A 17,822-nucleotide genomic window follows, 5' to 3' on the forward strand; every position below is an offset into this window, starting at 1 on the left:
CACATATAACCTAAATAGCTCTCCAGCAAATTTAACAAAATGAAGAGAAAAAGCAATCACCGTCCTCTTTGTAATAACTTTGTGTACACAAAGACTTTTATTATGTTTCACCCTAGTCTTTGTTCCTTTCAACAAACACAAGTTTTAAACAAATACTTCTTTCAAACTTCACCCACAGGCCATGTTTGTAAACCTCTATTTTATGCTGTTATTCTCCTATGATTCTTTGTTGATTTTGAATTTTTCCAGAGCTGCCTTAAAATATGTCTGCAAACTGAGTAGAGTGGCTGCATCGTTAATTAGTGTGCTGCCACTGTGGCCCAAATTAAATTATAGCCCTTTTCTCCCTCTGGAAACCAGGGCATAGGAGAAGAGTAGTATGTATACAGAAAAAGGACCAGGAAAAAACATACTGGCTTACTGCACACAGGAATTAGGAGATTCTCTTTGTTCCAGAAGAACAAAACTCAGTTAATATTATTCTAACTGAAGCATTGCTGAGTGGAATAATTAACTACTGTCTCTTATTTAAGACATTTCTCTTTTGTCTTCCCCAGCTGGACATTAAACTATTGATAACTACACACCAAGTTCAGGTTTCCAGCTAATATGCATCAGTGTTACAGTAACATCTGCAAAATATTCCTTCTTTATAGTAACAAGAACATGCAATGGGATTGTGTTAAAACTTGACTACTGTCATTGTTTGTTATATCTGTATTTTCTGCTGACTCAATAAGGGGAGATACAATCATAGAGTGATGATTTAAAAATGAGAGAGGAGAAGATCTATTTATTTTAATTGTCTCCTTTATACAACTGAATGAACATCCACACTCTTTTGCATATATGTTTTTTTAAAAATATATAATTCTGTGCAAGTTTAATTAAAAGAAAGCTGTAAGTACACCGCACAAGGACATTTTCAGACACAGACTAAGAGGCAGGAATAGACTCTTTAGTCCCATTACAACAGTTTCCATTATATTAAGTATCCATCCAATATAGGAATATATGTCCTAAAAATTTCATTAACAAAAGTAAGCACAGGCAGAGAACATCCATTTACCATTCAGGGAAATGCATAAAGGCTGAAACAATGAAAACTGTCTATTTTCTGATTTTCTTGTTTCAAAAGTTGTTGATCTTTCTATGCCCCCACTTTTCTTTCAATTTATAAAAAGAATCTGAAAAGAAGAAATGTTAGCTGAAGATAATGATTTTGACATAGAAAGTCTTCATCTTACTCAGAACTGCGAATCCTTCTCTTGCTCTTCTAGTGGGAATAAAACGAAAAGATAACTTACGGATTCTAGGCCTTCCAAGAACAAAATGCAGTACAATGACTGTACTCAGCCTCAGGAAAGGCGGTGTCAAAACAGAGAGTGCAGAAAGGAAGTAAAGAGATTTAAACTAGTGACAGGGTAGGAATATTCTGCTTTGTTGCCTCTAAAGTGAAGCATGAAAAAGTGAGCGCCAGCTACTACAGCACCCAAATATTAGAATTTGCATACATGTATAAGAGACTTGAGGTAACAAGCTTGTGATCTTGAAGTGCATGTTATGCATTAACTTGAAAATAATCTTGTCAGAGAAAACTATTCTCAAATTTATTAATACTTTGATACAGCCTTGAACTTTTAGGGTGTTAATAATGATATAATGTGTTAGTAATGCTTACAAGAGTATGTAGAGATATGATGAGAGGCAATGGCTTTAAACTAGAGCAGGGTAGATTTAAATTAGATGTTAGGAAGAAGTTCTTTACTAGGAGAGTGGAGAAACACTGGAACAGGTTGCCCAGAGAAGTGGTGGAGACTCAAACCCTGGAGTCATTCAAGGTCAGGTTTAACAAGCCTCTGAGCAACCTGTTCTAGTTAAATATGTCCCTGCTCACTGCACGGGATTTGGAATAGATCCAACCCAACACATTCTACAATTTTATGATTCTACGATTCTATGATTATATATATCTACATTGATTTGATGGTGAAGCTTCCAATTAAAACAAAACACAGGACAAATATGCAGATAATTTTGAACTACTGAATTAATTTATAATTATAAAATAAGTAGAAATAATGAGGGGAAGAAATGAAATTACCTGAAAAATGTAGCATAACACAGCAAATGGTACATAGATGAAGCTGTGCTGAAGGGCTATAATCCCATCTTTGTGTTCACAGTTTTTTGTGTATACAGATGCAGAAAGTTGTTTTAGCATGTTTTGAAAGCAAGTTATAGAAATTTCCCCCCTAATTTGTGGCTAAACACATTCATTAAATGTGGGATATGCTATTCACAAAACTTCACTGCTATGAGATACATGACGATAATAATTTGCCAGATGCTGAAACATGCACCTGATTAAAAACCTGGTTTGGCAGAACTCAACTCCAGTTGAAAAGCAGGATAATAGGCAATAACAGGCGGCAATAATAGGCTAAGATACTCTGATGCAAAGTATATTCACTGTCACTTCAGCTGCCAGACTGTTGGCACTGCTTTTCTATTTTGTATCAATCAAGGCAGATAAACACGTAGTTGAGGCATTAAGGTAATCCATCCCTTTTCCTTTAGGATGCCACTTTGCTTTCCTTTCTGATTTCTTTTAGGACAAACACCTGCTTCCTCAAACTTCTTTCCTCACCTGAATAGCCTTGTTTGAAATCCAAAGCTGTTCATATATGTATGAGAAGAGCACACTACAGAGGGAGGCTATGCATGGGAACACTCCCATACCCAATAAGGAAGCAACAAAACAACTGGAATCTGCTTTGAAGAACATCTGACTTCGTTCCACCTGATGTCACACAGTGTCACTCATGAATCTAGGCTCAGTATTGAAATAAAAAGTGAGCCTAAATTGACTGGCAGACTAGTAGACGGTCTAAAAATAAAACTTAAAACCAGAAAGATATTCAACATAACTTCACCATAGGGAAAAAGAAATCTTTAATACTCTGAGCAAGTAAAAGTCAGTAGATAAGAGGCCTCTGTGTTTATTTTCCCTAAATCCATCATATAATTTCCTCAATACATAACACAGAAACAGTTATGCCATTAATTACTGGGTATTAACATGAGAAATATTAGGACAATCATCTGTAGTAGAAAGGTAACTGACCTGTATTCCTCTCTCTAGTTCATTAACTTAGGTTCAAAGAGAGAGTATTATTCTGATCTCTTAAAAAATGGCATTACAGAACATTTGCATAGCCTAGCTCAACCTGGGTAACAAAGCCTTGCAAAAAATTTTACCTAGCTCATTTTTAACTGAGTGTTTGAGATCAAGGCACTTGGAACATTTGAAACTTTTATGAGTACGCCTCTGACTAAAATTGAAATAAATTAATTTAAAAGTTTAATACCAATAGAAGTTTCAATATTACCACCGAGGACATCATAAGAAGGATGAGACAATGATAATGCTGCTAATTCTCTTTAATTTAGAAGTACTGTTTCACTGAACTAGTTACTCACAGCAGAAAAGTAGGAAGTAAGTACTAGAAGTGGCTTAAATGTTATAATGGATTTGTTAAAAACACTGGAGTGGACATCTAAAGAGTATAAATATAGCCTTATTCTTCATAAAAGTCTGTAAGTTTGTAATTTTTAGTGTTAAATTAAAAATCCCACTATTAAGACAATGTCAGAATCAAATATCTCTGGTGTGCTGATAACATATTTGGTCAAACAGAAGCAGTTGCAGAATAAATAAATATGTTAGCCTTTGACCTATGCTAGTCTTCATGTAGGATCACATACGTGCTTGCATAAAGCACAGAAGCCCAAAAAAGGAGAGAGAAAAACATGTGGAAAGGAATAAATGAGATAGAGGGGAAAAAAACATTTAATTTTGTGTGGGTTTCACCTAATTGTTTCCAGAATTTACAAATACTACTATGAATTCATACTAAGAAAAGGAAAGAGACTCTCAGTACAATTAAGTTGGTCTTATAGCTTGCCTGAATAAAAATTAAAGAGATGAAAGTGAAGACTGGATACTGCGTGCAAGTCTTGACATACAAGAGCAAGTTAGCATCTTGTCTAATTATGTTAGGGCTAAGCAAGTTGGAAGGGACCATAGACCTGGACAGAAAGACTGTTAGGTGGTGTCAGAACCACTAGTGCAGTCTGGCAGCTCTTCACATTCTGGGCAGAGAGAGAATGTAATAGGAGATATTCTGTCTAGGGGAAAAAAACTATAGGAGGAAACAACATTGAACAAAGCATTTCACAAGTTTTATCAGCTCTGGGGGGACTCCTAGCCTGCACCAGCTTCTCAGCAGAAGTCATCATCAGCTCTGAGAACTTTGAAAAGAAATATTTCTCCACAATCTTCTTTTTTCATTATCTCATTAAGTTGATGTACTCATAAAAGAACCCATCATCCCCAATGGCATGGAAAGCATAGGTGATGATGTCAGACAGCAGAAATTTGCTTGATGAACTTTCTGCACTTATCAGTCTAGACTGATTCTCATTCAGTTAAACAGAAAGGATTTTAATTATACTACGGACTCAAGCAATATTCAAGCAAGAAAATCAATAGATAACTCAGAAAAAATCTTGCTAAAAAATTCTGATAATTTCTGCTCTGCTGCAGATGGATAATGCATGATACTTGAATTCGGGGACTATTCTTGTTTGGAAATTGAGAATATAAATGTATAAGTTATTATGAACTCTTTCTGTGAATGTGCTCAGTGGACAAACTCAAGAGTTAACATAGAGAATCTCACAGACATTCTATAACACTGATACAGTTTTTATTCCTAAGATTTTTCCATGCAGGACTGCATCAGTTGTCATGCAAATACATTTTTGTTATGAAGATTAAGAAAGAATTATCAAATTTTTCAGTTATATTTCATTATTTTGCGGTTTTTTTTTCCTGAAGATACATCACAGCCCTTTTTTGCTAGTCATCCACATCTTAGATTAAATCGATGCTGTTCTACAGAGAAGTCCGGTGAGCGACACAAGTGACACAGAATCACAGAATCACAGAATCACACAGTGTCAGGGGTTGGAAGGGACCTCAAAAGATCATCTAGTCCAGCCCCGCTGCCAGAGTAGGATCACCTACAGTAGGTCACAAAGTCCTAAAGGAACTTCTGACAACAAGGCTGAAGAGTTTTATCCTTCCTGTATTCTCAGGACTTATGCTACTGTTAAACATGCAGAAATACCTCCCCTATGGAATACAGGTGTGAAGAGCAGATAAAGGTGCTGAATGAAAGATGCGATATACAGTGATAAAGCAAAAACTAAATATCAAAACAATGACATTTTGAGATACTTAATCCCTTAGGTATTTTTGGTAAAAAATATGAAAATGTAGATTTATGTTATGCAAGAAAACACAGACAGAAAGGAAAAAAAAAAAAAAAAGGAAAATTCCTGGAAAAATCTGATGAAAGCAATGATTTACGAGTAACTACAAAAATATCTATAACTCTATACTGGCTTGCTGATTATAAAATAAATACATCCAGGGTTCCCTGAGAAAAGTATAAAATATATGTCTTGCTTTTGCAGTGCTTCTGTGCACGTATCATTTGTGGTTTATGATATCATTTTCAGCTTTGGATATCTTCTCAAGAAAATCTGTATTTTCAAGAGTTACAGGTTATGGCTGGTATACTTAAACCATACCAAACAAAAAGATTATTCTCTTTTTTAAATATAAAACTACTTCAGGTGGAACAAACAGGTAGCTTGACAAATATATTCAAAACTATTAGTTCTTGTAAAGCTTCTAAGTAGGGTGATCTCAAACTTTCCAAACTAGTGATGGGGTTTAACATCTCAGCAACAAAAGTGAAAAAAAGACACATAAACAAAACAAATCTGTCTAAAACCATTCTATTGAAATTGTGGCAGGCATATGGAACAAGCTGCTTAATAAGACCGCGGATTCAGATCGCATAAGTAAGCTTAAGAGACATCTAGATATTTTTATGCAGAAAGTGGCTTGGAATTCACAGCAAGAGGATATAAGGCTGAGATTAAAATGGGACATGCTCATTTTAACACAAGACTTACTGTCCTGATAACTTCTATTTTATTGGGTCGAATTTTTTTCCTCTTTCTTTCCATTAAGTCCAAGTGATGAACTTTCATAAGCATTTCACAATGATATCTAATTTGCGTTACCATTCCCATTTCTGAGAATGTTTACAGTCATCACCAGACACAACTTACTATCTGAAGATATTTTACTTGAAATCAAATATTTTAACAGCAAACTTACGGAGGCTTTGCCATCCACTGTTTTCACTATTTTAATGCAAATCATGTGGTAATCTTGTTGCCTCTCATCCTGTGCTGAAATGCAAAAATATCTTGTCTACAAAAATTATTTTTCATAAAAATTTCCTATATCTCTTTAACTGATAGAAGCACAATTGCTGCAGTGCTACTGACACATTTTTGTCTCAATAAGAACATTTAATTTTCAAGCTGTCTAGGCTAGAGTTGCTTAAAACTGTAGTTAAACTACTGGTACTTCTAGCATTCTTATTACTGCCATGAGTAGAATTGGACCCATGACAATAGAGTTTGGAATTACATACAGAAGATGTCAAGCTCCAATTTAACTTGTTTCTAAATTAAGAATCTCAAGCCAAAATCCTGAATTCATGGTTAATCCTGGTCTTTCTTGAAAAATGCCAGAAGATCTAGTAATTATCAATGTTCTAAAAGCAAGAGTTAAACTGTTTTAAGTATCTTTAAACAACAATAATCCAGCCTGAAATTTTGCTAAAAATAGGTTATTCCCATCCCTCAACACAACTCAGATGATGACAGAACAACAACTTCTGATAATCCTTCAGGCACTGCCGTGGATAATGGTTTCTGGCAAGCGATTTACTTCCCTTTCCCAAAAACCACATTTTCTCCAAAGAAAGTACAATCCTTTCTCTATCCTAATCACATATAATATATTTCTCACCCTCCTTCTGCTTGGCTTATGACTAGAGAAAGAATTTTGCTTATCTTCTTCCAAAAGAGAAAAGTTACTTTGGGCTGAGAGCCTTAATCGTACTAAGCTCAATGACAAGTAATCATTGGTTTCATTGGGAACACCACATTGCACCACATTTATTACTGCAATGATCTGTAACCCCGTAAGGTGCTCACTGCAGGTTCGGTTTCTATAATATGCCGATGATTTTATTACAGCGCACTGGAGACAGAAGAGTTCGTACAAGTAAACAAAAGGACATCATTACCATTTGTAATTATATCTGGGGGAAAAAAAGAAAAAAACAACAACAAAAAAAGTAATTTCTCTCGGTACTCTCATTCTGTAATTTTTCTCAGTAGGGGATGGATGAAGAGCTGACCAAAAGCATGTGGGTCAATTCTAAAGGGAGGGGAGGGACAGGCGACATTATAGTGGGTGTCTGCTACAGCCCACCCAACCAAGGCGATGAAATGAATGAGGCCTTCTCTAAACAGACAAGAGCAACCTCACATTCAAAATTCCTGGGCATCACAGGGGACTTCAATCTCCCTGATGTCTGTTGGATGAACAACACAGCAGAGCATAAGAATTCCAGGAGATTCCTGGAATGTGTTGATGCAAACACCTTTCTCCAAGTGATAGAGTAGCCAATGAAGAGAGGTGCTATGATGGACAACAGGCCAGTTAGTCTCACCTCTGCACCCAGTGCAGATCATGGTGCAGATCCTCGTGAAAACTCTGCCAAGGCACATGGAAAATGAGGAGGTGATTGAGGACAGCCATCATGGCTCCACTAAGGGCAAATAATGCCTAGCAAAGTTGGTGGCTTTATACAACAGGGTTACAGCATTGGTGGATAAAGGAAGAGCAACTAATGTCATCTACCTGGACTCGTGCAAAGTATTTGGCATCTTCCCACACAACATCCTTGTCTCTAAACTGGAGACATGGAGCTGATGGATGAACCACTTGGTAAATAAGAAATTGGATGGATGGTTGGACTCAAAGAGTTATGATCAACCACTGAATGTCCAAGTGGAGACCAGTGACAAGTGGCATTTCTCAGGGGTTGGTATTGGGACCAGTACTGTTTAACCTCTTTGTCAGCAACATGGACAATGGATTGAGTGCACCCTCAGCAATTTTCCAATGACACCAAACTCTGTGGAGTGGTTGACACAATGGAAGGAAGGGATGTCATGCAGAGGGATCTTGACAGGCTTGAGAGGTGGGCCCTGCACAGTCTCATGAAGTTCAACAAGGCCAAATGCAAAGTCCTGTGCCTGGGTCAGGGCAATCTCAAGAACAGACACAGGGTGGGCAATGAATGGGTTGAGAGCAACCCTGCAGAGAAGGACCTGGGAGTGCTGGTGGGTGAAAAACTGAATATGAGCAAGCAATGTGTGCTCACAGCCCAGAAGGTGAATCATATCCTGGGTTGCATTAAAAGAAGTATGGCCAGCAGGTTGAGAGAGATGATTCTTCCTCTCTGCTCTGATGAGACCCCACCTGTACTGCATTCAACTCTGGGCCCCCAATATAAAAAAGGACATGGACTTGTTGGAGTGGGCCCAGAGGAAGACCACAAAGGTGATCAGGGCTCGGAGTACCTCAGCTATGAGGACAGTCTGAGAGCATTGAAGCTGTTCACTCTGGAAAGAGAAGGCTTAAGGGAGACCACATAGATGCATTCCGGTACTTAAAGGAGTCCTACGAGAAAGAAGGGGAGGGCCTCTTTATGAGTGGGTGTAGTGGCAGGGTGAGGAGTAACGGTTTCAAACTGAAAATGGATAGATTTGTATTACATATTAAAAATAAATTCTTTTACATGAGGATGGTGAGACACTGGAATAGATTGTCCAGAGATGTTGTGGAAGTCCCCTCCCTGGAAGTGTTCAAGGCCAGGTTGGATGGGACTTTGATTTAATGGAAAGTGTCCCTGCCTATGGCCATGGTGTTGGAGCTAGATGATCTTTAAGGTCCCTTCCAACCCATATGATTCTATGATTCTATGATTCTATTATAATTCACATTCTCTTGCTGCAGTTCAGTGGCTGACAGTACTTAACATTCACTGCTCAACAGATGTTTAATAAGAATGTGAAGAATTCATATGAGCCACTGGAATACGTTGTTTCTTGATGAATAGGACCCCTCATCTAGATATAATGACAACTGCAAATCTCCATATAATTCTTTGAATTACAATGAAAGCAACCAACAGGAGTGGCTGACTTTTTATCTGCTTAAGAGAGGTTTTATATTTTGACCAGCATTGTACTTGATGCTGCTGGAAAAATTGTAAGATTATGAACTCTGGGCCATATCATCCTTCTCTAAAAAAAGACACATTTTTAATGTGATTAGAAGGTGTTTTCCTAATGAAACTTTCAATATTTTAGACCTCTTTAATATCTGTATGTGATAGAAAGAAGTCTAGACATTTTGTCTTTTTCTTGCACAAGAATGAAATCAGACACACGCCCCAAAGACTCCTTAAAAACAACGTTCAGCACTGCATCTTTACACAGATCAATGTCCAATTATAAGCATACAGTTATTGTGTCAAAAGGTCAGGAAAAAATAACCTTTCTGGCATTTATTACTTGGAAAATAAGGTCATGTATGAGGTCAAGCTTCAAATATATACAGAATATATTTTACTGCAATATTCCAAATATTTGATACAGCAAAATTTATAATGCAATCTCAGTATAATTAGAAAAATGAAGTTGAACTACTACTCATGACTCTACTACAGATCAGACTAGGCTAGGAGGCAAAAAAACTTAGATCAAATTAATCAACAATTAATAAAAACCTTATAAGTTATTTCTGTCTAATTATAAATGCTGTTTCTTAATAAAGCTAGTTTACTTAATAATCATTTAACTGTCTTTCACACTGAATCATATTCCCCAAAACAAACTGAAATAATAGCAAATATAGAAAACACTTAAATATAATTCAGTGAGGTACTTCCTTATTGCTTACAGCCTAGAAGCAAAACACACGCACGCACACACGCACATACAATGCTGGAGTACTCAGTCTGTCTGGTGCTTTTTAAAAAAACAAAGTGTTTCTTTTGAAATAAAAGACCTTGTAATTAGTAAAACACATCTGGAAAAAAATGAATTGGACACAGAATTTAAGAAAATAAACATGCCTGTTTATGAGAATGAATGCTTGGAGAAAGCACTGTCATTGTCCGTACATAAATCATTTTAGCTGTTTCACAGACACTTGTCTTCAGTGTCGCCACAGGATGTGAATGAAATAATACTGAAAATCAGATTATGTTATTATTTGACATTTCTCACACTACTATTAATTGTGAAATCAACATTACAAATAGGAAAATACATCTATGAAATGAAAACATTGTCTGATCCATTTTTACTCATGTCTGATATCCCAAGCCTCTTTTCTTTTCCTCATCTGCAAACTACGTGAGGAATATAAATGACTGGTGTTCTTTTATCTGTTACAGTCATGTCTAGTTTGAATTTCCAAATCGCGCTTTGGCAGAAGTACTGTATATAATATATCACAGGCAATGCCAGTGGAGATAAAGTATATTCTAATCATTTTAGAAAAGTACTAATTTTTTTTTTTAATCTACTTGGGGTACTTGTGGTTTCATTTCATGTTCACTCTGAAAGATACTGAGAATTCTTTGCTCTGGGCTAGCTACAAGATTTACTGTTTTCTGTGATAGTATTATCTGTGGGCTATTCCACCCTGATACACCACAACTGCCGTACTAATAGTTTTATAATGATGGCTTAGACTCTACGCTTTTGTAAGCATTGGAGGCTTCACTCACCTTGTTCAAGTGGCTGGCTTTTAGTTGAAGCAGTTTTCATCTTGAGTGCCTCCCTAACAGACATGTCACAGCAGGAGCCTTTGTTAGTGTCTTGGTCACTGTCAGCCTGATCACTGTCCCCATGCCCGCTGTCCCTCAAGCTGGCTCTTTCTGGATCCTTGAACGTGGAGCTACTGAAATACATATTAAAAAAAAAAAAAAAGAAAAAAAAAAGAAAGAGAGTTGTATTTACTTGTTCTAAGTTGAATTGTACTCTCTGGCAAAGCAATTTTGACAAGAATGCAAATGGGGAAGCCGAGAAAGTTATTTAATAGGCCTTACCTTTGAACAAACTGCTGCCTGCTGCCCATGTAATTGGGCTCTGCGGGAAAATTGTCTGTCTGTGAAAGAGAAGGAAAAAAATACGTATAGTTGTACACTGGACAAATCTCCTGCAGAGCAACAAGATTTCCTAGAGGAGAAATGATTAATAATTCAAAAATTCCCTTAATCTTCAGATTTGTACATTTTAATTAAATTGGAAAATGCTGGCATGTAATTATGTGCTCAGAACAATTAAATGATTCCGGTCCACAAATTACCTGCTAAAGTAAACAAGGAGGCTCCAATAAGTGGCATTTTCTGTTAGTAACCTGACGGATGACACTGTTTATGTTTTTTCATTAGTTAGATATTAAGACTGATGGTTATTGAAAATGAGAGAAAAAATTACTTTTGCATATTACAAAAGTGAGTTATTCAATAATACTAATTTTTAATCATAATTACATCATCTACTGGGATTCTGAAGCCCTTACTGCTGTAATACAATTCCATATATTGCTATAGTACTCGTGAATTGAAAAAAAAAAAAGAAGACAAAAAAAATCAAGAAAATTTGTGGCTGATTAGCTGTGGGTTTTTTTAAATGCTACTGGAAAAGTGCAAGTATGAAGACATTTAGATTTTCTCGCTTTAATTTTCATCAGTATTAATAGCTATGTCAGAATAATGAAAACAACACATGCAAACAAGAACATTAAATGATTGTTGTAGGCAAGCAGCTTTTAAAAGAAGGTGCTTTCATTAAGTTTGCCATGAGTATATTTTTAGCAGTATGAGTTAAGTAACTGTAGAAGCAAAAGTATTTACAGCATCCAGACCAACATGGAGCCCTGCCAAAGGGAACTGAATTCCCCTTGTATCATCAGCTGAAGTTCTTTGGGAGAAAGAGAGACTGCATCTTTCACAAAACTCCGTATACTGTACATTCACACACGTCACTTCTTGCAGCTGACCTAGTGACAGAGCTTCCACTGTTTTCTGCATCACTTCATACCACACCACCATTTTTCTCAGCACCTATGAGTTTTTCAGCAGCATTTAGGGTATCAGTATTGGTAACACAAGAAGATCTCAATTAATGGAGCAGAAAGTCTGAGTTAAGTTTCAATGTCGCACCACAACCATTTACACAAGTGACTGGTCTCTTTGATATTCGGTTTTCCCTGCCAATCCCCACTCCATTTTTTTTGACTTTGTTTTGGTTTTATAGGTAGGTGGTAATTAGAAATATTTGCTACTTCTAATATGGTTGGAACACTGGAGCTTAGGAAAGATGCATGAAGTTACATGTGAAATTTAACAGTCACTGTTGTGTGCAATGGCAAATAGGTAGCCATCTGCCACTCTCAAGGTACATGTGAAATAGATGTGCTTACCTACCGTGGATATCTTGTGTGATTTAGAGAAGGGATGGAAGATAAAGAACTATCTTCTGTTTGGCATGTAAGAAGTCAATTTACACTGTACTTTCTTTTTTTTAGTTAAATACTTTAGCTCAAAATTAGGTTTATAACACATATTGTGTTCATATTTTGAAGGCGTATCTAATTTAAGCTGTGGAGTACATTGCACTGTACATGTCATTACAAGAATAATCTGTTGTTTTATCAGTCAATTTTTTTTAATGACAAACGGTATGAAAATCAGTTTTTGCTTGTCTGTTTTCAAAATATAAACCATCTATATAATAATTCTAAATTATTTTTTATCATATCAGAATTGCACATTATATGGAAATCTGGGTGTTTATTTTCAACTAGAGACTTCTTCAGTAGCATTATTAAAAGACGGGCTTATGAAAGTTCTTAAACACTGCCTAAGAAATGTAGTTAGTATGCTATATTACAGAAGAAGAATTCTGAAGATCTGAAACACAAAACTCAGTGTTGTGTTACTGGTTTTCTAAGTCGGCATGTCAGAAGCTGAAAATTTCAGCTACAGGTATCCAAACACTTTAAAATCTGGCCACTTCAATTAGGGGATAGTTTAGTGCTTTGAGCTTAAAAACAGACAAGGTGCTGGTTTTAATATATGCAATTAGAATAAATACCTGTCTTAACTTCTAAACATGTTTCAAATTATATAAAAAAATCCACTGAAAACAAAATAAAAGGAAGAAATGGAGGCATAAAGACAAATATTTCAGCATTCTTATATGTAATATCTCAAATATAGCACATCATATTTTGGAAGCAGACAATTCTGTCATTCATTCTTTTCTTGTTGCAAATTGTAAGGTAATATCTCTCTTGTGTGCAGCAAATCTGCCTCATAGACACACACATATAATCATTATGACACTCACAAAGTCCAATACTTCTCAAGTCTGCAACTTCTGCAACTGCAGAAATCATGTATATTTTCTAGGTCTAGTACTTCCACTGTAGATACCCGGGAAAATTGACCTTATGCTTTTACTTACATAAGAAATTTACCTTCTCCTAAACATAGCTGCTACAAGAATCAACATTTCCATTTTTAATAACATTGTCAGGCAAAATGCCTGCTATGAACTGCCTTTTCATCAATTTTCTTCCATTAGAAAAGTCAGATTTTGGCTCTGAAATTAGTTATAATATTCCTTAAAGATGGTGTTAGGACCTTATCTATAAGATGGACCACAGTAAGAACTGGTCATACTCTTTGCTTCTGCTTTTTCATAGTAAAAAAAAAAAAAAAAGAAGCATTTTGCACACCATGGACTAGCCAAGATAAAAATTTTAAAATAAAAGTTATGAATACATCTTAACTGCTACCCTAAAAATGAGAGCTATTTCTGAGAAATTCTGTACTTATGGTAACCATTAATGACCTTTAACTCAATAATAATTTGACCAATTTCCCTCATACTGTATTTTACAGCAATGCAAATAGTTGGATGTTGAGTTAAAGTGAGTTCGTTGCTGCAAAAGAACTTGATAACCATATACAGCCACAGAGCTCAGAGCTGAATTCTTTTCCTTTTTTTCTAAAAGCATTAGACCTTCTTCTATGAACTATGACAATATGATGTCTATGCTGAGCTGGAACAGAGTACTCCGAGATACAGGCTGCAAAGGAAAATTGCTTCATGTGCGATAATATCTATACAAAAATTGGGATAATAAACAAACACTTAATTTTAAGGTTAGGCAGTTTAAAGGAATCTTAGAAAGTTAACCATCCACTTCACAACGGATTATAGAAAGCTATGAATGTCTAACTGCTTTAAACACTTTTTTTTCTCTATCCCAGTTGAAGTGAGAGGTCATATACTTAAAGTTTTTACACTTTAACATCTATGGAAGTGATATTACACATTTCAGCCCATGTATTAATCATACCTCTTTACACTGCATAACTGTAACTCTGAGAAATGAGTGCTACTTTAAAAATCTACCAACAGCAAATAAATTCTTTGTTCCTATCTGGGTACACAGCCCTTTCTAGGAAATCGGAAGCACCCTGTCTCTCTGCTTGCCTTCAGTTTTAAGGTAGGTGTATGTTCACCTGTAGATAACCATCTAAAAGCTAGAAAACTTATCTGAATTAATCAGCTAAGATCCCTGTATAAGCGTTAGAAACATACAAGATAATTCATCACATTTGGAACATTGTACTTTTGGTATGTAGTGCTCCTGGAAATTATCTTCACCGATAACTATAGGGGAATCTAGATGACCAGCAAGATGTTCAATGTACTGAATACATAAAGCTAAAACTAAAGCTAAAGTAAGCTTTAGTTAAAACTAAGGAAGATGCATGGCATCAAAAGTGAGATACATGAAATTACAGTCTTCTGATAAATAATCAAATATTGCTCAAATGTCAACACTGCTAACATCTTGAAGAACAAAATAAAACAAGCTCCACCCTTACCCTCCACGAACAATCTCCATAAACAAATCATCTCTAAAAGTCACTAGAGTTATATAGTAAAGACATGTTTTCTGCCTCTGTGATTCAAAGTTGAGGGCTAGAGTATCAGCTAGGTCACTAACTACGAAGACACAAGTTCTTCTTCAGGAAGAAAATATAATGGGACAAATGATCTCTAAAACTAGAGCAAAAGCAGAACTGTCTACTGCCCTGGTTAGATACTGGAGAATTAAAGTCCGTGATGTCAACCATAGCTTCCCTATGTCCATAACTCCCCTAGAGAAGAAATACGGTTTTGTGGCTCATTTTCACAGATTAGTGGAATCAGTTCATTTTCAGACCATGCTGTTAAACCCTGAAACAGATATACTAATTCACAGTTGCTAAAATGGCCCCTTAAAAATACTCTGTTTCCTCTGTCTGTCCTAATAAGTGATCTTAGATTAAATTTGAAATTTTAAGAATCATGTCATTACTGTGATGTTGCAGGAAAATTCCTGAGGATTTCTGTATCCATGTTTAATCCAGCTTTCTCAGAAAGATGTTCATAAAAAATGCTATTTAAAAAAGATCATAATGCATATGAACCTTTCCGAAGCTGCCAAGATGTAAAAAAGGAATTCACTGCCTTTCAGAAAATATCTTACACTTTGATTAGGTTACCTTTCTCATCAGGATTTGATGAGCAAGAAAGCAAAATAACAGGTAAGCCAAACCTATGAGAAAAACATCTTTATTGGTATGAGGTTTCAGATGTGACAATGTAATTGCTATAGTCTAATAATGTGACTTGGAGAAAGATTTACTGCCATGCAGAACACCCTTCAGCTGCTATTGTCAACTGTCTATAAACCCGTTCATTTTAATATGTCTGTTAATTTTTGTGTATTAAGACCACACAGGTGCCTAGATAAAGTACAATTATTGGAAAATATTGCTCTCTTATGGTGAATTTTGAATACTGAAATTTATAAATTCCAGATAAAACCAGTCAGAAGTTTGAATGCCAACTGTTAAGATGCTACTCATTAATTCTAGAATGATTTCCAGAAGTTTCATTTAGAGAAAAGAAAATGAAAAATTATGGTCAGGAACAGAGTATCAAAAACAAATTCCTCACAGGAACCATTAACCTTAGATAAACTCATCAGAATAATAAAAAAAAAAAGTGAAATCTTCACCACTGGCAACAGCTTGAACCAGCCTGGGCAAAGCATTGCACAGTGAATTATGGGACTTATTTTTAGCAATGGGCTACATGAATATTTTTTTTCCCCATAAATTCATGTTCACAAGCTATATATGTTTATGTCTGTTGAAATGTTTTGGTATTTTTATATAAAAAGGAGTTCCACTGTGGCTCTGCACACATATATGTATTTTCAAAGTCAGGATTAAAATTACACCACCGTATTAATCAATCAGATTTCAGGTATTTTACTACTTCTTAATAAGACAGTAGAGCAAAAATTCTATTTTCAAGAATTCCTATAAAAATCAGACTATCTATTAAAAAAATAGTTCTTAACTATTTTACTTTTTTCTCCTTTTAATTAAAATCTTTTTTATACCACAATTCTGAAGATTTCTAATAAACCTTAGTGCATTCCATACTGTCTGAATAAAATTAAAGAAAAATAAAAGAAAAAAGTTTTCAGTTTGATAGGTCTCTCTCCTTGAAAAAGACAAACCACAAACCTTGACATCAACATGACTGCAAAGAAAAAGACAGAGAAAATGAGAGAGAAAGAGGGAAGGGAAAGAAATACAATATTTAAGTATTCTTGACAAATTATGCCCAGAAATAATTGTCATATTAGAGAAAGATGATTTCTAAAATGTAAAAAAAAAAAGACTTAGACATTAATCAGATTTATGAATATTAGACTACTAGAATATTCATAATTTTTTCTCAGAATTACAAGAGCAAGTATCACATTTTCAGAAATGATTCAATACAACTCCATTTTATGTAGGTGTTCATACTTGGAACTCTAATAAAGCAAAATGTCTTTGCTGACTCTTAACTTCATTTTAATTAAACACTAAATGTGAACATGAAATGAAACATCTCTCCCCTTTACCAGACTGCCACTTAATATCTAATTCAAGCATCTTTTGTGTCTTTTCTTGAAAAGCTTAATTCCAAGTATTCACCCTTCCCCCATGAAACAAAGATCTTATGTAACAGCAATCGCTTTGGAGACAAAAGGATTGTTTTATGCCAAATTTAGTTTTGAAAGAGCAGACAATTGTCTTCATTTTGTTAGGAACAGTTTGCATTCAGCATAGTACGATTTCTCACAAAGACTCCTCAGTATAAGACTACCAGCAAGTGTGTATACTTAGCCTGAAGTAGTAGTTTTTGATTTCATGAAACTTACTTCATTAAGAAAATGTAATAGCCCAGAAACAGGAGGGGAAAAAAAACAAACACAAAAAGTCCCAGAAAAAAATTGAACATAAACTTCAAATAAATTATTCTACTTTTTTGAAGAACAAAATTAAATAGGCTGTTTTAACAAATCTTGTTCTAATTCTTAATATGTGCTCTCCACTCTCATTCTTTTGAAAATGTTTTTCAGACATAATTTATATGACATGTACATATTTGGGAAGTTTCACACTTGCTGCAAAATGTGTATTTTGGTGTTAAAAGACCCACAGTGTGTTTATGTGAATTTCTGACATATGTAACACCCTCCAAAAGCACATTAAAAATACAGGGTAGTGAAAACAGTCAGATGCACGAGGCAATATCATTCATTAGGCTACTGTGTTCTTTATAGTCTTTATTTCTCTTTCCTTTGAATGAGAAAAGCAAAACTATGAGGG

General features: G+C 35.3%; 1 protein-coding gene across 1 annotated transcript in view; it reads right to left on the reverse strand.

Moving 5' to 3' along the window:
- Nucleotides 1–10,805: 10,805 nt before the first annotated feature.
- LOC104278539 (protocadherin-17-like) overlaps nt 10,806–17,822 on the reverse strand; it is a gene marked incomplete at both ends in the record, with an annotated part of 27,293 nt that continues 20,276 nt past the window's right edge. Inside the window, 2 exon segments of the mRNA XM_009875548.1 lie at nt 10,806–10,978; nt 11,127–11,185. Coding sequence (XP_009873850.1) covers nt 10,806–10,978; nt 11,127–11,185 — 232 coding nt within the window.

This window comes from Apaloderma vittatum, unplaced genomic scaffold, assembly GCF_000703405.1.
Source record: "Apaloderma vittatum isolate BGI_N311 unplaced genomic scaffold, ASM70340v1 scaffold12498, whole genome shotgun sequence".
Classification (NCBI taxonomy): domain Eukaryota; kingdom Metazoa; phylum Chordata; class Aves; order Trogoniformes; family Trogonidae; genus Apaloderma; species Apaloderma vittatum.